Below are 22,373 nucleotides of genomic sequence, written 5' to 3'. Positions count from 1 at the left end.
CTATCCACTGAGCCAAACCGGCTAGGGCCAGAAAAATCATTATTTTCATGATTCCATGTTGGTCAGATTTTGAGATTTCACTCAAGCTGACAAAGCTCAAGGAAAACTGCTCATATAAATCACAATGCCTGCTTGTTAACATATATTGAGGAATGGTGTTTCCTTTGCTGTGGTCATCTTAGAAGAGGTAGGTGGACTCTGCCGCCAAAATTTGGTTCACATGTCAGGAATGATGATGCTACACAGATGACCACAGGATATGGAAACATTTATTACTCAGATAATAAAGCTTTCTGGGGGAGAGTAGGATCATAAGCAGATGAAAGCGGCTTGAGAAAACAAGAAATGTAGACTAACTTGGATTTTTATTGGATTTACCAGGTGGGTCTAGGGTGAGGGTTCTCATTATGTGGGTCAGGCTTGTGTGCTTGAATTTCCCTCAGGTGACAAAGGAAGTAGCACCCATATTTTCTTTTCTTTTTAAAAAAAATAAAACAAGAAATGTAGACTAACTTGGATTTTTATTGGACTTACCAGGTGGGTCTAGGGTGAGGGTTCTTATTATGTGGGTCAGGCTGTGTGCTTGAATTTCCCTCAGGTGACCAAGGAAGTAGCTCCCATGTTTTCTTTTCTTTTTAAAAAAAATAAATTGATTTAAGAGAGGAAGGAGAGTGGGAGAGAGATAGAAACATCAATGATGATAGAGAATCATTGATTGGCTGCCCCTGCTCGCCCCTCCACTGGGGATCGAGCCCTCAACCCAGGCATATGCCCTTGACTGGAATCGAACCCGTGACCCTTCAGTCTGGAGGCCGACGCTCTAGCCACTGAGCCAACCCCGCTAGGGCAGCACCCATGTTTTCTTATCACCTTCCCAAAATTTGGGGAGAGTGGTAAAGGGGACTGATGATGTTTAAAAGCTGTCAGCATTCAAACATTAAAAATGGAGTCAGACTCTTTATACCCTTTTCTTGTATTCAACACATTATCTCCTTAAATTAACCCTTCCATTGGTTAAACTCAAAACTTCTTGGCTTGGGACCAATTTTTTCTTTTTAAGATGTCTCCTTATTTTGTAATTGATACTTAATATTTTAAGTTTAATAGTTTAGTTCTTAAAAGGCAATTATAATTTTATGTTTTTAGGAAAGTGTGTGATAAGATAGCTAGGAATAGTAAGAAATTATTTAGAATTTTCCAAACCTAATAAAGTAGTACATTCATAGCTTGCAGAATTGGCTTTCCCTTCTTCTTCCTCAGCTGCCTAGATGCATCACTGAATGTTCAATTCTTTCTATTCTTAAAGCCAGGGGTCCTCAAACTACGGCCCGCGGGCCACATGCAAATACAAATATTGTATTTGTTCCCGTTTTGTTTTTTTACTTCAAAATAAGATATGTGCAGTGTGCATAGGAATTTGTTCATAGTTTTTTTTTAAACTATAGTCCGGCCCTCCAACGGTCTGAGGGACAGTGAACTGGCCCCCTGTTTAAAAAGTTTGAGGACCCCTGCTTAAAGCCATAAGCTGCATAGTTGAAATAGGCTGCTTATACCTGTTTCTATCACAGACAGCTGCTCTGTCTAGCTCCCAAACTATGTATTGTGCCATTGGGACATGAAGAGAAAAATATCAGAAAGGAAAAAAACTTGAGTAAAAGACCCCAAAATCCTGCATACTTACTATCCTCAAGTCCTCGGCCATCTCATAAACTGCAGTGCACAGGATGAGTCCTTTATAAACATTCATCTAGTAACTATTTTTTAAGTGGTACAGCTTAGAGATGGGGCAGTGTGCTGTCAGAGTGAAACCATCAGGTGGGAGGACACCAGACACCTGGGCCCCAGGCATCATGCTAGTGTTGCAACCAGTTAAGTGTTAAGGTGAACAAATAATTTAACTACTCTGTGCTGACTTCCCCTGTAAAATGTACAGGATTTAGAGCTTATTTTAGCTTTGAAATACCATGATTTTGTAGTTTAAAGGTAAGGCATTCCTCTTGTGTTCTCTAAGAGGAGAAATTATAAATGGTAACATAAATCTTTATAATATTAAGTTATATGAAACCAGTATACTAATATTTTTGAGTAGGGGTCATTTTGTCTCTAAGTTCAATCACAAATGGTTTGAAAATAATATAATTTTTCTAATGGCTTTTAAGTGTCATCATAATCTTGAACATTTAATTAACTAATATAATTGAATTTATATTTGAAAATTATTTGGATAATAATACTCTTAAATAAAATATTTTATATTTTCTTACAAAATATTTTCTCCTTCATATTTGTTTATCTGCCTATCTATTTATTTATTTTCAATTTAGATGGGTCTAGGAAAGACAATCCAGGCAATTGCCATCGCTTACTTCTATAAGGAGGAATGGCCTCTTTTAATAGTGGTCCCTTCATCTCTGAGGTATCCTTGGACAGAAGAAATAGAAAAATGGATCCCAGAGTTAGATCCAGAAGAAATCAGTGTTATTCAGAATAAAACTGATGTTGGGTAAGAACAACTTTCTAGTATTTGTGGGGGAAAAGTGCCAAAATTGGTATATATCAAATAAGTCTGTATATTAAGTAGATTTATCCAGGGCTGAAAATGCATTTGTCATTATGGAAAAAAAAAAATGTGATTGCTGTGTTGGTACTGGGTGTTTAGGAGCCCTTCCTTTTCTATTAGGGGGTAGAGAACTGCAGAAGATTGACTCCCTCCTGTATCATCACTGGTGGTATATAGAAAGTGCAAAGTGACATGTTTTATTTTCAATGCATTTATTTGTCTATTTAATTTTACAAACTCCTTAGTATCATAGCACTGTACATACAAAAATGAATAAGACACATCCCCTGCCCTCACCTATCTTATTTATATATATAAAAGCCTAAGCAACTGTCCAACCGGTAGCTATGATGCACGATGACCACCAAGGGGGCAGACACTCAACACAGGGCTGCCAAGCTGAGGTGACTTGGCAGCTGCAGTTCTTGGGTGACACACCGGAACCAGAGAGGAGGGAGCCCGATTCTGGGGTGTGTCACCCGAGAACCGCCTTCTCGCAATCCGGGACCCCTTGGGGGATGTCGGAGAGCCAGTTTTAGGCCGATCCCTGCAGGCCAGGCCGAGGGACCCCACCGGTGCACTGGGCCTCTAGTGATATAATAAGGGGGATAAATATGTAAATGAATAATTTCATTATAGTATGATAAAGAATATTATAGACATTTGAATTATAAAGATAGTTCAAGAGATCAGGGATCACTTTAGCCCAATGAATCTCCGTGTGAAGTGGTACCCCCTCTTTTCCTTATACTTCATCGACCTAGGGCCGGGGGCATTTTCGTTGTCATTGTGACAGGAAATCTACTGGCCTTGAATGGGAGGGTCCAGGAATGTGAGATGCCCTTCAGGGTGCTGGACAGCCCTGAGTACTAAGTATTGTCCTGCTCAAAATCCCAGTAGCACCTGGCTTAAGAAACTGCTATCTTGTTTGTGGGAAGGCTTCCTGGAATAGCCAACTAATATTTGAGTATCCACTTTCTTCATGATCACAGGTGCATGAAAGCAAACGTTCTCACAAAGTTATCTTCTTATCCTAGTAAAATATAGCTTGTTGGATGTCAATGCTTCCAAAGAGCATTTAACAAAAAAAAGGTTAGATTTGATTAACGAAATTTTAAATTTTGGATTAGGGTTTATTATATTTAAAGACTATAAAGTCTTAAGAGAAATTGGGTTTCAGTGGTGGTACCTTCTGCTCTTATTTTTCCTTGTGTTTCTTCCCAAAGAGTTGTATTGTTTATGATAAATTGGTTACTGAAATAGTATTTTTAAAGTACATGGATTTCTTTTCTAGGAGAATATCGACCAGCAAAGTGACAGTTCTGGGTTACGGTCTCTTAACGACAGATGCAGAGACTTTGATAGATGCACTGAACACTCAGAACTTCAGTGTAGTGATAGTGGATGAATCACACTACATGAAGTCCAGAAACGCAACTCGCAGCAAGGTTTTATTGCCAATAGTACAGAAAGCCAAACGAGCCATTCTTCTGACGGGAACTCCCGCTTTGGGAAGGCCTGAAGAGGTATTAAAATCCTTATGCTTGGGCTTAAAAAACAAACAAACAAAAAAAACAACCTAGAAAACAGAATCAGTCACCTGTGAAATGTTAAATTAGATTCCTCAAATGCCAAAAGAGCACTTTGGGAATTTCTAAACTGCTCTTAATGATTACATATATCTTTTACTGTGACTTTTATCTAGTTACATGTGATCCTTAGCCATGCTTGTATTTGCTATAAAACACACACATAGTTTTTACCTTTATTACAAATTTGTAAATAACACTTGTGTTCTTCTGGTTGTTCTGTGGCCTTAATCTTCATTTTATCCTAAGTCTATTTTACATTATAAGCTCCTTAGGATTGGAGTTGAATCAACTTTGTATCTTTTATAAAGATATATCTTTATATATTTTATACAGTATTGCATAACCTCTTTCTGTTTCTTTTTCACTTTAAAATCCATGTTTGGGAAGGTAGAGAACTTAGGTGTAGACCAAATAGAGTATCTAATTAGAATAGAGGAATCAGGCATTTGAGTGATGTCCGATTTAGCTTTTACTACTGTGAGAGGCATGTGGGGTATGGAGTGATTAAAGGGTTGAGAAGAAGAAATAATGGGTGAAACTCTTATGAGTCTAAGGATTATTGTAACCCAGGGAAGCCCTGTCTATTAAAGCATTTATCTTAAACCCACATTTCAATTTTTAACATATACCCTACAAACCTATCCAAAAGAAATACAGATGGATGGATGGATAGATGATAGATAAATGTAGATGTAGTACATATACCTTCACCTACATATACTAGTATATTTTATATATGCACACATACACATACAGACCTACATTGTCATTAATTTTTGTAATTACATAAAAGCTAGAAACCCCCTATATATCCATTAATAGGAGACTGTTTAACAAACATTTTACAGTATGGCCCAGGCAGCGTGGCTCAGTGGCAGGAGGTCACGGTTCGATTCCAGGTCAGGGCACTTGCCCGGGTTGTGGGCTTGATCCCAGTAAAGGGCGTGCAGGAGGCAGCCGATCAATGATTCTCACTCATCATTGATGTTTCTATCTCTCCCTCTCCCTTCCTCTCTGAAATCAATAAAATCAATAAAAACATTTTTTTAAATAAACATTTTACAGTACATCTACACAATGGGTTGCTATGTAACCTTTAAACAGAGCTTTGTTATTATAATACATTGCTCAGAATTTTTAAAACGAAGTTAGAAAAAGCAATATATATGTACATTATGTCGACGACATGTTTTGGGGGGACAAATTCTAGTTGTGTATGTATAATAGGACCCTATTCATGTGAATGAAAGAGAATATGTACCTATACTTATGTAGACATAGAAAATGCATAAATGTATGTTTAACAAAAGGATGCAGTTATCCCTGGAGAACAGGATGGCAGGAATGGGGGGTGGAGGGGAAGGAGGGCCCTTGAGGAAGAAGAGGTAGATTTCCTTTTTTACTTTTTATTATTTTATTAACTGGATTTATCATTGTAATAATTGACTAATAATATTTTAACATACTGAGAACACTTGCATTGTTACAGCTTTTTATGCAGATTGAAGCTCTCTTTCCACAAAAATTTGGAACATGGACTGAATATGCCAAAAGATACTGTAACGCACATGTCAGGTAAGACAAACTATTTTCTATAAGCGTTAATCCTCACATATTTACTGTGCACATGCAGCTTGATTAGTCATTCCTTGTTCCAGTGTTTTTTACACTTGTGGAATAATTTCTCCAAGTAAAATCTTATGTATGTGATGACCTATGTATGAAATTTTAAAAAAGAGTAGATAATGGCAATTTTTCTTCATTTTTAACCTTCCACTTACTTTATTTTTTGGAATGATTTTTTTTTTTTTTGTATTGACTAACTGAGCATGCACATTATGGGAAAGTGACAGACAGCCATTTCCCTTTGCAGGTAACCAGTGTTGACAGTTTCTTATGTATTCTTCTGGAGGTACTCTATGCATGAAAAAGCACACATGATTATATATATACACACACAATAATAGTTCATTTTATTTCTACATATATAGTAGTATAATCTACACACTGTTCTGCAGTTTGCTGTCTTCATCTAATGAATTGGAGATTCTTCCAATCGGTTACTGGAAGAGCTTTGGCATTCTTTTTCAATATTGCTTGTGTTCCACTGTTTGGATGCACTGTATTTTATTTAACTAGCCTACTGCTAATCGGCATTTGTTTGTGATATATAGCTGTTGCATACAATGCAGCAATGAGTAACTTGCACATGGTCAGAGGCAGTGTAGTGGCACAGAGCATGGGAGACTAGGGGAGATCAGCAGTGTTTTATTTTCACATCCAGTGTTTACCAGATATTTCATGTTAGGAAAGTACCTTTACCTCCCTATACCTTAGTTTCTTCAGGGCTAAAAACAGAGAATGATATTTCTGCCTCAGAATTATTATGAAACTGACATGAGCTAATATTTATAAAGGGCTTGAACAGTGACTGGCACATAGTGAGAACTCAATAATTATTAGCTATTTTAATATTTCATGACACACACAGGAATAAATCTGTAAGATAAATTTATATAAGTGGAATTGCTGGTAAAAAGGCCATGTGCATTTTTATATTTTATATATTTTTTGACAAATTATGCTCCACACAAGTTATACCAATTGATATTCCCACCAGCAGGAAGATTGTCTCCCCGCACTTTGCCAACATGTTCTAATATAAAATGTTTTATCTTCCTAATGTGATCTGAGAGTAGTTTTAATGCATATTTGTTTCCTTATGTTATTAAATGTAGTCAAGATTTTTTCATACATGTAAAAGTCATTTGTGCTCTTTTTCAGTTAATTGTTTATGTTCTTTGCCCTTCATTCTACTAAATTTATTGGCTTTTTTTCATGTTGGTATACTGTAAATCTGTGCATAATATAAAAATCAGCTCTTTGTGATATGAGTTCCTCAGACAAGATAGCACAACAAAAAAGAAAACAAGGACTTTTTCTACCAAAGACTGTAAATGTAGAAATCTTCAATATTAGTATAATCCAGAAACTAATTAAAAGGTCCAATATACTAACCATATGCAAATGGAATTTTTATAAGGAATGCAAGCATAGTTTAATATTAGGAAAAGTGTTAATGTAATTTACCATGCTAACAACTCAGGGAAAAACTTTATCTTCTCCATATATGCTGAGAAGTAATTTGATGGAATTCAGCATCCATTCTTGATTACATATAGTCTTTAATAATAAATTTAAGGTGTATATATGTGTGAGTGTAATTATAACTGTATATACATATACTAGAGGCCTGGTGCATGAAAACTCATGCACTGGAGGGGGTCCCTCAGCCCAGCCTGCCCCCTCTCACAGTCCGGGAGCCCTCAGGGGCAGGAGGCAACCCGGTGATCAGGGGAAGGCGACGCCCCATCACACTTCTGCTGCTGCCACTGCCGACAGCACAAGCCTCGGGTGGCCCTGGGTGACAGGGGGCTGAGGGGACTGGGGGACTCTGGAGGCAGACGCCCCAGCAGGGCTGAGGGGACTGAGCGCCGCCATCTTGTGGCTGTGGGCACCGCCATCTTTGAGGGCATGGCAGCAATTAGCATATTCCCTCCTTATTGGCTGTGGGCACTGCCATCTTTGAGGGCGTGGCAGCAATTAGCATATTCTCTCCTTATTGGCTGTGGGCGCCACCATCTTTGAGGGTGGGGCAGTCAATTAGCGTATTCCCTCCTTATTGGCTGTGGTGCCGCCATCTTTGAATGCGGGGTGGTCAATTAGCATATTCCCTCTTTATTAGATAGGGTGCAATATATATGTTTATGTATATGTGTGCGTGTATGTTTTTAAGCCCAACGCCACCATCACATGAAACACTAAAATAAAGGCAAGGATGTTCACTGTGACCACAATTTACCTTTATTTTAGAGGCACTATCAGTTGTTTCTCAAAAGAAATATAAGAGGTAAATACTGGAAAGAAAAGCAATATTATCAGTATTTGCCACTGATATTACTCATTTGCAAGACCTGAAAGGATCAGCTGAAAAATGTTCAAAACAAAAAGGAATTCATTAAGGTGTCCTAGCACAAAGTTGCTGTTAAAAATTCAGTCTTTCTCTACATAAATAATAAATAGTTTTAAGATACAATGCCAAATAGGCATGATACCAGATATTGTTGGCAAGCACTTACTCACAATTCCTGCAGACTATAAATGTCAAAGTTTGCCTACATAAGCAAACACTAACTGGATTAGGACTTGTCATAAACAGCAGAAGTATATGCCTGTTCCTTTCTTGGTTATTAATACCAAAGTTGTTTCAAAGAAAAGATTATCTTTATGAAGTGCTTTATGATGGGAAGATTGTGGGCTATTTCCTGTTTACTAGAGAGAGCCATTTCAAGATTATTATTGTGCTTCTCAAGTGGCATTTTCTTCTAGATTCCATTTCAAAAGTTTTATGTTATTCCTTTACTTCTTTACTTTGAAAGCACTATGACTTCATAGACTCTGATTCAAATCAAGTCACTTCCTGGCATTCTAAGTTAGTCAGTGGAATGTTAATTTCCCCCCATAATGTTTTGATTCTATGAAGGTGTCATTTTCACACTATAATTTTGCAGAAAGCAAATTATGGTTAGTTATTCAGTTCTAGATTCATTTCATATTTGAAATGTCACGACTATATTCAAAATAAAGTTAAGTGAAGCTTGGGCAAAAATATAACTTTGCCATTATAAAGTTTATTAAAAAAAACAAGTGATAACAAACAAATATGCTAATGTGAATGTGGTTTGGAGAAGTCTAGGTATAGGTAACCACCTTTGATTTGAAAGGCACAGAGAGAGTATTACTCAACCAGAACATCTCGTACCCCAAAATCCCTTACATCATTCACTCTCCTAGGTTATATTTAGAGGAAGCTATAAATACAAATATGACTTAGAAAAGGCAGCACATTCAGTTGTCAGCCATTAGCACTTAGATCACCCAGCCCCCTCTGTCATTTTGCAGACATCTGCTGAGCTTAATGGCTTGCCCTGGATCTGACTTCCTCTTACTTTTTCACTGAGAAAGTAAGAAAGTCTTAGGGAATGGTAACTTCAATAAATGTCCTTTTACTTAGAGAGGTCACATAGATAATCCAGCCAAGCACCCTGTTATCAGCAGTCACCTTCGAAAGCCACACTGTGGGAGGACATACTTGCCTTCCCTGATGTCATGCTTGAAGGTTAAGAATATCCCAGAATATCTTTATAGCCATTTATCAAATTTTCCTAAACTTTCTTTATCACTGTTATTTTGTGCTGGATTCACCTCATAGGAGAAATCGTTTGTTTAAATTTTTATGAGAGGGAAAATTCTGGGTAGTAATACATATTAAATATATTTATAGCCTTTCCCCAAAAGTGTTAATTAATAGGTCATTGTCAGCTTCAAGAAATGTCTCTTATGAAATTGCACAGTTCTTTGTCCTCAGCACTGTCACATTTAATTCTCATCCATGGCTAAATAGAGGTCAGGTCTATTCCATTTGCAAATGGTTCAAATCTGGGAGAAATAGTTAATAGCCTATATGGCAGAGACAAGTTTGAAAAATAATTAGATAAAAATTAATAGCATAAATTCTGCACTTATGTTTAGAAAATCTGTTTTGTGTGGAAGGGATTTGAGAAATTCCCACCTATTATTAGTAGTTCAGTTCAAAAAGATTTATGGTTTTGAATAACCCTACACTAAATGGAAGTCAACTGTCTGTCATAACTGATAAAAATAAAGTAATATTAAGACACATTAATTAAAGAAACAGAGTAAGGCCTGGCTCTACTCCACTCATTGATTAGAGTACATCTGGATTATGGTTTAATTTTTAATTAATCCATTCATCCAAAAAATATTTATAGGTTATCTGTTATATACGATGCCATATGCTGGGCATCAAATATGCATTCAGTAACAAGACTCAATGGTCCTAACCTTCACTGAGTTTTTAATTCAGCTAACTAGGAAATTATAGTTGTGATGAGTCATAAAAGGGAAGTAAAGGGTGTTATGGCCGAGTTTAGTAGAGAGAACTGATCAAGTACAAAGGACAGAAGGAAGCATCTTGCCAGTGGTAGATCCCTGTTTGCATCCCAGGAAGATACCTTGAGGAACTAAAAGAAATCTGGTTCAGTTGAATATTCTTGAGCTGATGGTGTCTTGGTCAGAGTCTTGTCCTTGATCATAATAGCAGTAAGAAGCACTGGAGAGTGTTTTGTTTTGTGTTTTAATTTTTAGTATTGTGGGGCTTTTAATTGTAATAAAATATGCATAAGAAAATTTACCGTTTTAACTATTTTTAAGTGTAGAGTTCAGTGACATTAAGTACATTTACGTTATTGTGCAAACACCACCATCTCCAGAACTCTTTCATCATCCCAAACTGAAACTCTGTGCCCATGAAATAATAACTCTTTAGCTCCCCCACCAGCCCATGCATTGTGGGATTTTAAAGCATGAAAAGGACGTACATGATTATATTTACTAGTTTTGTTTGTTATTTTTGGGGGGCAATATTTTCGCATGGTTCAAAATTCCAAACCAATAGTACTGAGTATTTACTTTGAAAAATCTCTTTCACCTCAGTTTCCCTCCTTTTAAGCAACTATATGTAGTTTTTATTTTCTATATTTAGTTTTTAATCTTCCCACAGAAATTGTGTGCATTTTCAAGCAAATGTATATTTTTACATAAGTGGTAGTATATTAAAAACATAAATGTTGTTTTGTGCTGTCCTTATTTGTTCTTTTTTGGTATATATAAATAACTTCATTCTTTTTATGGCTGCATGGTATTATTGAGAATATATAATAGTTTCTGAGGTGGTGGGAAATTTAGGGAATTTGCATATGGTGATTTATCTTCTCTGTGAAATGGGAAGGACAGTCATGTGTTCAGAGAAATGGAAAACATATAGGGTTAAAAGTTTGATGAATGTTGACATGGTTTGAAATTTTGCTTAATGGGAGAATGAGGTAACACGACTAGTGTTTTAGAATTGGTAACAGCACTGAGTAACCACTTGAGATTAGTAATTCTACATCTATAGAGGAAGCAGTCTTTTCTAAGGTATAATTTCCCCAGCAGCCTAGGTACAGGCTTGGAGAAGGCGCCATTGAAGATTCTTTTCCCCCATGAGCTTCTGATGCATAGACTGTGAAATTATGTTATATTGATCATAACAATGCTAATGTATGGACTCAGAGATCAAAACAAGGTGAGGATGGGTGTGAAGGCAGGAAGGAATTTGTGGATATGGTGAAAGTGGAGCAGTCAGTTGACCGTAGGTCCTGATGGAATAGTAAAGATGTAGTGGGTATAAATGAAAAGGTGGACTAATCTAATTTATCAGGTAGAGCTATTTTTCAGCACTGTTTATAGCTGTAGGAGTGGAATGAATGGTTGGAGCAGATTTTAGAAGGTCATTGGAGGCAAGGAATACAAGGAATTGAGAGGGAACTATAAGTCCTATTTTAAGAAGCATGTTAACAGGTGAAAACATATCTGGGAAAGGGTGACCAGAATGATGAGGGGATTTCATATTCAGCTGAACAAATACCTAATATTATTGATTGCCTGCTATAATTAAGACATTATTTCAGAGATGCTTGCAATAGAAAGATGAGAAAGACATAGTGCCTGATCTTAGAAAGCCTGTAGGAATTTTTTTTTTAAAGAAAAGACCTAGAGGGAGTCTGTCTTAAATATTTAAAGATCTGTCATTTTGAAGAAATTAGACTTTTGTCTTTGTGGCCTCAGAGGGCAAAGCTATTATCAGGGAGTGAAACTTAATAGGCAAGTAGATTTTAGTAATATGAGTAAGAACTTATAAAATATACATACTCATATATATGTACTTTTGAAAATAAAAATATATAACACTGTAGCAATAAAACTGGAAAGGAAAAATACCATAATCTAACTATAGTAACCAGTAAATTGTTTTCATTTTTTCTTTATGTCTACCTTGTCTGTAGATCTAATAATTTTTACATAGTTTTAATAGAGTCTGATTGTAATGCTATCATCTGCTAATTTCACTTAGCATCACCTTGTCTCGTGCTTTAAAATTATCTTTATAAGATTATTTCCTTTATTTTTACTAATTTATAAGATAGTTTACTGCTTTGGGGGAAATCATTTATATTTAATAAATCAAACAAAGAAAAAAAATTTAATTAGTAAAAAATCGACTAGAATTGCACTGTCCAGAGATAACCATTACTAATGTGTTTTGATAACTTTCCCTCTAGGTAGCTTCTCTGCTTAAGTACATAAAGATAGATAGATAGATAGATAGATAGATAGATAGATAGAAGACAATTTTTATCTAAATAGAGCCATATTATACATACTCTTCTGTAATATGCTTTTTCATGTAGCACTATTTTTAGGATATCTTCTATATCAATAACTAAAATATATCATTTTCATGGGCTACATAACCCAGGCACATGCCCTTGACCGGAACCGAACCTGGGACCCCTCAGTCCGCAGGCCGACGCTCTATCCACTGAGCCAAACCGGCTTCGGCATGTAGCACTATTTTTAGGATATCTTCTATATCAATAACTAAAATATATCATTTTCATGGGCTATATGATATTACCTTTTATATATAAGATACTGTGCCATGTATTTTAGATGTATTATCTAGAGTAAACTGAGATTTGGAAAGGTTAAATAACTTGTCCATATTACAAAACTAAAAGGTAAAAGAGCAGTAATTAACATCCCCTCCCCCCTTGACACCACCTTCCTTCCATTCTCCTTCTAGTGTTTGAATTATTTGGTAGTTCAGTGTCCATGTTTATATTGACCGAATAAATAGAATAAACAGATTAAATAAATTAACATTCTCTAATAAATCAAGTAGTTGACTGTTTCTTTCTTGGTTGACTTTTAATCTTATAATTATTTCTCCCCCACCCCCCGCCAAATCTTTTGGTTTTCTATATAGCCATCACTTCTTTTTTTTTACTCAAAGACACCAACAGTTCTGTCAACTTCCGAAAGGTCTTACAAGCACATAAATAATCTTTTTTCTTTTTCCTTGAGGCCTCCCATCCCATAGCTTCTGTTCTACTCCAGTCTGGATGGTTTTTCTTTAGGTACTAGAGGCCCAGTACATGAAATTAGTGCATGGGTGGGGTCCCTAGGCCTGGCCGGCAATCAGGGCCAATCAGGACCTTCCAGCTGCCGGCTGGGGCCTCCCTTCCCCCGCTGCCTGCTGCCTGCTGGGGCCTTCCTTCCTTCCTTCCTTCCTTGTCACCCCCTGGTGGTCAGCGCATGTCATAGAGAGTGATAGAACTCCTAGTCTCCCCGTGAACTCCCACGGGGACACTTTGCATATTAGCCTTTTATATATATAGATGGTGAAGAGCCATCGTCCTGTGTTTTCTGTTGCCATTTACTCTAGTAGATTCCCAAGTTCCTGAATTCCATCACTTTTTTTCTTAATTTATTTTCTGGTCTTCTTTTTAATACTTTATTATGGAAAAATTTCAATAGTATAATGACACCCCCACCCCACCCCAATGTACTCTTCTTCATCAGCTTTGACATTTATCAACACATGACCACTCTTGGTTTACCTATACTCCCATGTACCCTCACTACCCTGTGTTGTTTGGGAAAAAAGCCTAGATATCACATTTTGTGCATAAAATATTACAGTACATATCTCTAAATAGTAAGGACTCATTTAAAAAACTTATAATACCTTTATCATGCTTAAACAATTAAAATTAATAATAATTTCTTAATATTTTAAGAATATAGTAAATGTTCAAATTTCCAGTTATCTTGTGGATGTCATAAATTTGTAGTTCTTTTTTTAAAGTTTTTTTCCCCATCATTTGTTTGAATCAGTGCCTAAAATAAGACTCATGCATTATAAATGATAAATATCTCTTATGTCTCTCCTTTTTTTTTTTAAAATATATTTCTTTATTGACTTCAGAGAGGAAGGGAGAGGGAGAGAGAGATAGAAACATCAATGATGAGAGAGAATCATTGATTGGCTGCCTCCTGCACGCCCCCTACTGGGGATCGAGCCCGCAACCCAGGCATGTACCTTTGGCCGGAATCAAACCTGAGACCCTTCAGTCCGCAGGCCGACGCTCTATCCACTGAGCCAAACCAGCTAGGGCTCTTATGTCTCTCTTAAACTCTGGATTTAGTCTCTTAATCTTTTCTATTTCCTTGTTTTATTCATTTATTTTAACTTTCTAAATAAGCTAAGTTACTGTCATCTGGATTTTACAGTTTGTGTGGTGCTGTTTAACATGCTCCTTTTTTTGTTGTTGTCTTTCCCTCCATTCCCACTTTGCTGAGAGTTTTTCTCATAAATGGGTGCTAGATTTTGTCAAATGCTTTTTCCTGCATCTATTGATATGCATGTGATTTTATCCTTCATTGTATTTATGTGATGTATCACATTTATTGATTTATGAATATTGTACTAGCCTTGCAATCCCACTTGATCCATTCAAAGGAAAAAAATAAGTCAACAGAAACTCTTGAAAAATATCTGATGACAGATCTCATAGGAAAAGATTAAGACAGTTGTCTTAAAGATGCTCAAAGAACGGAAGGAAGGTGTGGAGAAAGTTAAAAAAAAAAAAAGATGTGTAAACATAAAGGAAATAATAATAAAGAGATAGAAACCAAATTTTAAAACCCGACCATGGGTTAGGTAGATCCACCAGATCTAAATATTTATATTTCAACCCTTACCTTAACACCTGTCCACAGTCCTTGGTGCTTCCAACTCCTGATTTTCGTGGAGGTCTAGGGGGAAAGTTACCTTTTGCAAGCATTTTAAGTTGTAGCTTCCTTTCTTTACCAAGTCAGCTGCCTGCATTGACTTCTACCAGTAAACATTGTATCCTCCCATTCTCTCCTTCACAGTGGGTTGTTGTTGTTTTTTTATTTCCTTTGCTGTGGGTGCCAGATAATACCTCCCAGGGTGTGGAGATGTTTTAGGTGGTTTGGTTGCTGACTGGCTGGTGTACTGGCAGTGAGTGCCTCGTTAGGGCTACATCTGATAAACTCACTGCCTGCCCTGGGAGCCCACCCAGAATTGCCAGTGGTCGGCACAGTGACCAGCTCACCCAGCCTTGCATGAACTCAGTGTAAACAGTACGTTTAGACACTAGTATTTCCTATGGCTGAAAGTTATGTGTAATCTTATTCATAACTATTTCTCAAGCTGAGCTTTTTGAAACTAATTTGCATTAAAAAAAAATAGCAGTAAAAGCAGTGCCATGGCTCCTACCATTTAAAGGAAGAACACATTGGATAAATTGTTTTCTTACTGCATGTTCTTTTCTTCATATTAACAGATATTTTGGTAAAAGGTCTCAGTGGGATTGTAGAGGGGCGTCAAATCTTAATGAACTTCATCAGTTATTAAGTGACATAATGATTAGAAGGCTAAAGACTGACGTTTTAACCCAGCTGCCCCCTAAAATCAGACAGCGTATTCCTTTCGACCTTCCATCAGCAGCAGCCAAGGTGAGAACCCTTTTTGATTGAAAGTCTTATTTTAAATCATTTAAAATTATACTAAGAAAGGTTGTACATATTTCATATTGTACAGGAGGAAAAGTCTGCTTTCTTAAAATAGATTTAATTAATAGAGCATATGTATTGGCTTTGTATTATTTTGAGAACCGAGCAGGAAGAATTTAACTTTAGTCATATAATGTGAAAAGATTCAGTATCCTAGTGATTAAAAAGTATATTTCTGCTGAATATAGAAAAAAAGTAATTCAATTACAACAAAGATTTAGTATTAAGAATTCTGAGTTTCTGTAGGGTGTGAAGCAAGGGAAGTTGTGTTTCTTCTTCTAGGATTTTTTTATTTTTAAGTATAAGTAGCTGTCCTTTAAAATAACTTAGAGACAGCCCCGTTCTTGCAATCTTAAAACTCTGTGATCATGTAAGATGTGAAGTTAAACATATCAGAAAGCCAAATTGTATTTAGCAAATCTTTATATACATTTTTGGTAGTGCAATGCTTATATATTCTCTGAAATTTCTTCAAATCTTGGCATAACTTTGTTGACAAAGATTATTTATTGCATTGTTTTATTTTGAAATCTTTTTTTTTTAAATATATTTTATTGATTTTTTACAGAGAGGAAGGGAGAGAGATAGAGAGTTAGAAACATCGATGAGAGAGAAACATCGATCAGCTGCCTCCTGCACATCTCCTACTGGGGATGTGCCCGCAACCCAGGTACATGCCCTTGACCGGAATCGAACCTGGGACCTTTCAGTCCGCAGGCCGACGCTCTATCCACTGAGCCAAACCGGTTTCGGCTTATTTTGAAATCTTAGAATAAGCATTCTATAAACATTGAGCAATATGTTATTGGAAAAATAAGAATAATCCAATTTCCTTTATCCACTATTTTAGCATTTGAAAGAAAAATAAGAGAATGTATGATTATATTATATTTTTATTTAACTAATATCCCCCAAGTCTTTTATTTGATTTTATTTAAGTAACATCATATCTCTTTATAAAAATAGTTTGCTACCATATACATCTTCACTGCGCTTTTTTCTTATGTATTTACATTTTTATGTTTACTTTACAAAATGTTTTCCCTTAAGAGGAAGCTGCAGTTGTTTGGTTTATAATGTTAGCAAAGGTTTTCACCTACAGCGTATCGTTAGTTTCTGCCATTGGTGTGAACATGTGACTAAGCTGCCTCCATGTCTTTAAATGAACACATTGGCATCTTAGGGAATTTTCTTTTTATATTTTTATATATATGAAAGAAGTTAGGACATGATTCATTACTGCATTAATTGTTCTGTTCTTTATGCTTCATGTCTAAACACTGTTGCTTTCTCCCACACAGGAATTGAATGCCAGCTTTGAAGAGTGGGAAAAATTAATGAGAGCTCCAAATTCCGTTGCCACTGAGACTGCTATGGGGTTGATTACTCGCATGTTTAAACAGACTGCTATTGCCAAGGTACTCATTGCTGGGCCATCATGTGTGTGTCTTGATACAAATTATTTAAGGTACTTTGATGGTTTTACTTAAGTAGCTTATTTGCATATTGTAACATTTCTGCCATTTTATTTTTTAACTCTTTATAATGAAAAACATTTAGACATATTCAAAGTAAACAATAGTATATTGAACACCATTATACTACTATCCATATGTTGACTCTTTCTAATAAAAGGGTACACTTTGATGGTATTTTATACTTTAAAGGACATACATATATTCATCTTCATTATCAGCCTTTTCTATGGTTCTACTGCATAATTGCTACAACTAATCTTTTTAATTTCTCAATTATTTTTTATTGGTATTATGTTTTTAGTTCCCTACAGACATAAATGTGCGCATGTTCTGTTTGTCTAAAAAGTGTTAGAGTTTTGGTCCTGGCCAGGTGGCTCAGTTGGTTGGAGCATTGCCCTGTACCCCAAAAGACTGCAGGTTCAATTCTTCGTCAGGGCACATACTTAGGTTGCTGGTTCAACCCCTGGTCGGGGCACATTTGGGGTGCGCATCCGATCAATGTTTCTCTCTCATATTGATGTTTCTCTCTCCCCTCCTTTCTCTCTCTCTAAAGTCAATACAAACTTATCCTCGGGTGAGGATTAAAAAACATTTTTTTAGTGTTAGTTTTTAAATCTCAGTGTGCCCATGAATTAGACTCATCACATGTTGTTGTTTCCACCAGCATGTGGAACTTAAAAACATCCTAAGGAGTGCTATCCTTCTCCCAATTCTGAAATATTTTATAACATAATTTTTAAAGTGAGGTTTATTAAGGTACAATTTACATACAGTGAAATTTTTTCTTTTAAAATATATAAATTGATGAGGCTTAACAAATCCTATATAATAAAAGGCTAATATGCAAATAGACTGAATGGCAGAACACCCGGAACAACTGAACAACGGGTCTCTATGATGTGCATTGGCCACCAGGGGGTATGCGCAGAGCATGGCGGGCACCAGCCGTGGTGGGATGGTGGAGCAGGTGAGCGGGGGCACCAGACCAAGGCGGGGTGCTGGTCGCTGCCATCAGGGCAAGCCTCTGGTGGTTACTGAAAATTCTTTGCTCCCACGCGTTGCGGTCCCACCTGGCGCTCGCACCTGCTGCTGGCGCTGGAGCCGCCGCTCGCAACCACTGCCAGTGCCAGCCCCGCTCTCACCCGCAGCCGGCGCCAGAGCTGCTGCTCACACCTGCTGCTAGTGCCTGGCACTGGTCCTGATTGCTCGGTGCCATCAGCAGGTGCAAGCGGCAGCTGCAGGCCCTGATCGCCCCTGAAGGCTTCTCCACCTCCCCCTGCTCCTGAAGGGCGATTGGGGCAGCAGCTTCCGATCGCACTCGCTGCTGGCACTGGCCCCAATCTCTCCATGCCTTCAATGGGTGTGAGCGGCGGTGGCAGGAGAGGGGCTGCCTACAGATGGGGGGCAGGGGGCCTTGGTGGGAGGGGCCAGGCGGGGTTGCAGAGGATAGGCCAAGACCCGTGTGTGTGTGTGTGTGTATAAATATATATAAATATATATATAAAATTAGGTAATTATCACTACAATCAAGATAAAGAATAGTTTCATTATGTACCTTTTATTTTTCAATTAATTTCTAAAATAGTTTCCTTAAAATAATTTCCCTAAAATAGTTTCCTTATGTACCTTTTATTTTTCAATTAATTTCTTTCTTTTTCTTTATTTTATTTTTTTCCATCACCATTTATCTCTCCCATACCCTCTTCTACTCCACCCACCCACCTCCCCCTGCAATCACCAGACTCTTGTCCATGTCCATGAGTTCTTTCTCTCTTTTTCTTTTTTTTCTCAATTCTTCCACCACCACCCCTAACAGTCCCCCCACCCCAGAGCTGTCTGCCTGCTCTCCATCTATGAGTCTGTCTATTTAACTTGTTAGTTCCTCATGTGCCTTTGCAGTCATTTCCCTCCCGTGCAGCCCTCGACCTTGGCAGTCACAGATCTGCTTCTATCACTCTAGTTTTGCTTTTCCCCGAATGTCACAAAAATGGAGTCACATAGTAAGTAGCCTTATGTCTAGCTTCTTTCACTTAGCATCAATAAAGCTTTTGAATGTTGACAGGTTTTTGCATGTCATTAGTTTTTTCACTTTTATTGCTGAATAATTTTATAATATATGGATACTACAATTTTTAAAAATTTCTTTACCAACTAATGGCCATTTGGATTGCTCTTAGTTTCAGCTATTATGAATAAGCCTGTTATAATCATTCATGTACAGATATTTGCATGGACATTGTTTATTTTCCTTGAATAAATAACTGGAAATGGGACATCTGGGTCATATTTTAAATTTTAGTTTATCTTTATAAAAATCTGCCAAATTGGCCCTAGCCCAGTGATGGCGAACCTATGACACGTGTGTCAGAGGTGACATGCGAACTCATTTTTTTGGTTGATTTTTCTTTGTTAAATGGCATTTAAATATATAAAATAAATATCAAAAATATAAGTCTTTGTTTTACTATGGTTGCAAATATCGAAAAGTTTCTATATGTGACACGGCACCAGAGTTAAGTTAGGGTTTTTCAAAATGCTGACACACCGAGCTCAAAAGGTTCGCCATCACTGCACCTATTTGGCTCAATGGATAGAGTGTTGGCATGCGGACTAAAGGGTCCCAGGTTCGATTCCAACCAAGGGCATATGCCTGGGTTGCGGGCTCAATCCCCCCCCCCCAGTAGGGGGCATATATGAGGCAGCCAATCAATGATTCTCTATCTCTCTTCCTTCCTCTCTGAAATCAAAAAAAAATAAAATTTTTTAAAAAGCTGCCAAAGCCGAAGCCGGTTTGGCTCAGTGGATAGAGCGTCGGCCTGCGGACTGAGTCCCAGGTTCACTGGAAATGGGACATCTGGGTCATATTTTAAATTTTAGTTTATCTATGCCTGGGTTGCGGGCTCAATGCCCCCCCCAGTAGGGGGCATACATGAGGCAGCCAATCAATGATTCTCTATCTCTCTTCCTTCCTCTCTGAAATCAATAAAAAATAAAATTTTTTAAAAAGCTGCCAAATTGTTTTCCAAAAGGCTATACCATTTTGCATTTCTATAGGCAAATGTATGAGATTTCCAGTTGTTCCAAATTTTGTCAGCACTTGGTATTATTAGTCATTTTAATTTCTGCTGTTCTGGTATGTATTGGTACCTCATTGTTATTTTCATTTGTCTTTTCTTAATGGCTAATGGCATTGAACATGTTTTCATGTGCTTTTCAACTAGTCATTTTCTTTTGAAAAGTGTCTATTCTTATCAAGCCCAATTTATATTGGATAATAAGAGCTCTTAATATATTTTAGAAACAAGTCCTTTAACATACATGTCATTTCAAATATTTTTTCCAAGTCTGTGAATTTCATTTTTATTTTCTTAACATTGTCTATGAAAGAATAAAAATTTTAAATTTTAAAACAGTCCAAAATTTATCTAGTTTTTCTTTTATGTTTTGTGCTTTTAGAATCCTAATTTATTTTTGCTTGATCCAAGTTTACAAAGATTTTCTCCTATGTTTTCTTCTAAATGTACTATAGCTTTAGGGCAGCGGTTCTCAACCTGTTGGTCGCAACCCCTTTGGGGATCGAACAAACAATTCACAGGGGTCGCCTAAATACATCCTGCATATCAGATATTTACATTACGATTCATAACAGTAGCAAAATTACAGTTATGAAGTAGCAATGAAAATAATTTTATGGTTGGGGGTCACCACACATGAGGAACTGTATTAAAGGGCCGCAGCATTAGGAAGGTTGAGAACCACTGCTTTAGGGTATATATGTAGGTCTATGCACTATTTTGAGTTAATTTTTTTGTATTGTACAGAGTAAGGGTGGAGGGTGACTTGTTTTTGCTTTGGGGTTTTTTGCATATGAGTTTTCAGTTGTTCAGCATTCTTTGTTGGAAAGATTGTTTTTCCATCATTAAATTATCTTGGCAGTTTCATAAAAAATCAGTTGGTTATATATGTGTGAGTCTGTTTCTGGGCTTCCTATTCTGTTCCATTGATCGTACTGTACATATAACCTTACAGAACACTAAAGTGGCTTGATTATCTCTATAATAAGTCCTGAAATCACATTGTGTTTAGCCCTACTTTATTCTTTTTCATAATTGTTTTGTCTACTGTAGGCCCTTTGCTTTCCTTTATGAGTTTGAAAATTAGCCTATTAAGCCCTGGCTGGGTGGCGCAGTTGATCAGAACGTCGTACTATACACCAAAAGGTTGCAGGTTCACTTCCTGGCCAGAGCACATACCTAAGTTGCAGATTCGATCTCCAATTGGAGAGCATATGGGAGGCAATCAGTTGATGTATCTCTCTCTCTCCCATCCTCTCTCTTTAAAAAAGTCAATAAAAGCATATCCTCGGTAAGGATTTTAAAAAAATTTAGCTTGTTAAGTGTGTACAATTATGATTGGTATTTTTTTGAACCTGTAGGTTAATTTGGAAGAATTAACTTCTTTTAAATTGAGGTATAATTGGCACACATTTTCTTAGTTTCAGGTGTACAACATAATGATTTGATATTTGTGTATATGGCAAAATGATCACCACAATAAATATAGTTAACATCCATCACCATATATACTCACAAAATATTTTTTCTTATGGTGAGGACCCTTAAGATTCACTCTCTTAGAAACTTTCAAACTTAGAATACAGTATTATTTAAATACTAGAGTCCCTGTCCACGAAATTTGTGCACAGGGTGGGGGGGGGGTCCCTCAGCTGGCCTGCACCCTCTCACAATCCAGGACTGATGGCTCCTAACCGCTTGCCTGCCTGCCTGCCTGATCACCCCTAACCACTCTGCATGCCTGCCCAATCGCCCCTAACCACTCTGCCTGCCTGATTGCCCCTAACCACTCGCCTGCCTGCCTGATTGCCCCTAACAACTCTGCCTTCCTGCCTCATCATCCCTAACTCTTCTACCTGCCTGCCTGATCACCACTAATCACCTCTGCCTGCCTGCCTGCCTGCCTGATGCCCCTAACTACTCCCCTGCTGGCCTGATCGCCCCTAACCGCTCACCCCTGCTGGCCTGATCACCCCTAACCACTCTCCCCTGCTGGCTTGATCACCCTTAACTGCTCTCCCCTGCCAGCCTCATTGCCCCTAACCACTCCCGGTCGAACTCCCGCTGGGATGCTTTGCATATTAGTCTTTTATATATATACTAG

General features: G+C 37.3%; 1 protein-coding gene across 2 annotated transcripts in view; it reads left to right on the top strand.

The window, feature by feature from the left end:
* Positions 1–22,373, top strand: part of ZRANB3 (zinc finger, RAN-binding domain containing 3) — a 189,728-nt gene that overhangs the window by 93,841 nt on the left and 73,514 nt on the right. For both annotated transcript variants that reach the window (XM_005868874.2, XM_014541779.1), the window contains exons 3-7: positions 2,325–2,503; positions 3,855–4,086; positions 5,642–5,727; positions 15,489–15,660; positions 17,019–17,135. In XM_005868874.2, coding sequence (XP_005868936.1) covers positions 2,325–2,503; positions 3,855–4,086; positions 5,642–5,727; positions 15,489–15,660; positions 17,019–17,135 — 786 coding nt within the window. The remainder of the gene's footprint in view (positions 1–2,324; positions 2,504–3,854; positions 4,087–5,641; positions 5,728–15,488; positions 15,661–17,018; positions 17,136–22,373) is intronic.

The sequence above is a fragment of the Myotis brandtii genome, unplaced genomic scaffold (genome assembly GCF_000412655.1).
Source record: "Myotis brandtii unplaced genomic scaffold, ASM41265v1 scaffold278, whole genome shotgun sequence".
In the NCBI taxonomy this organism is placed as follows: Eukaryota; Metazoa; Chordata; class Mammalia; order Chiroptera; family Vespertilionidae; genus Myotis; species Myotis brandtii.
This window is presented reverse-complemented; position numbering and strand designations above follow the sequence as displayed.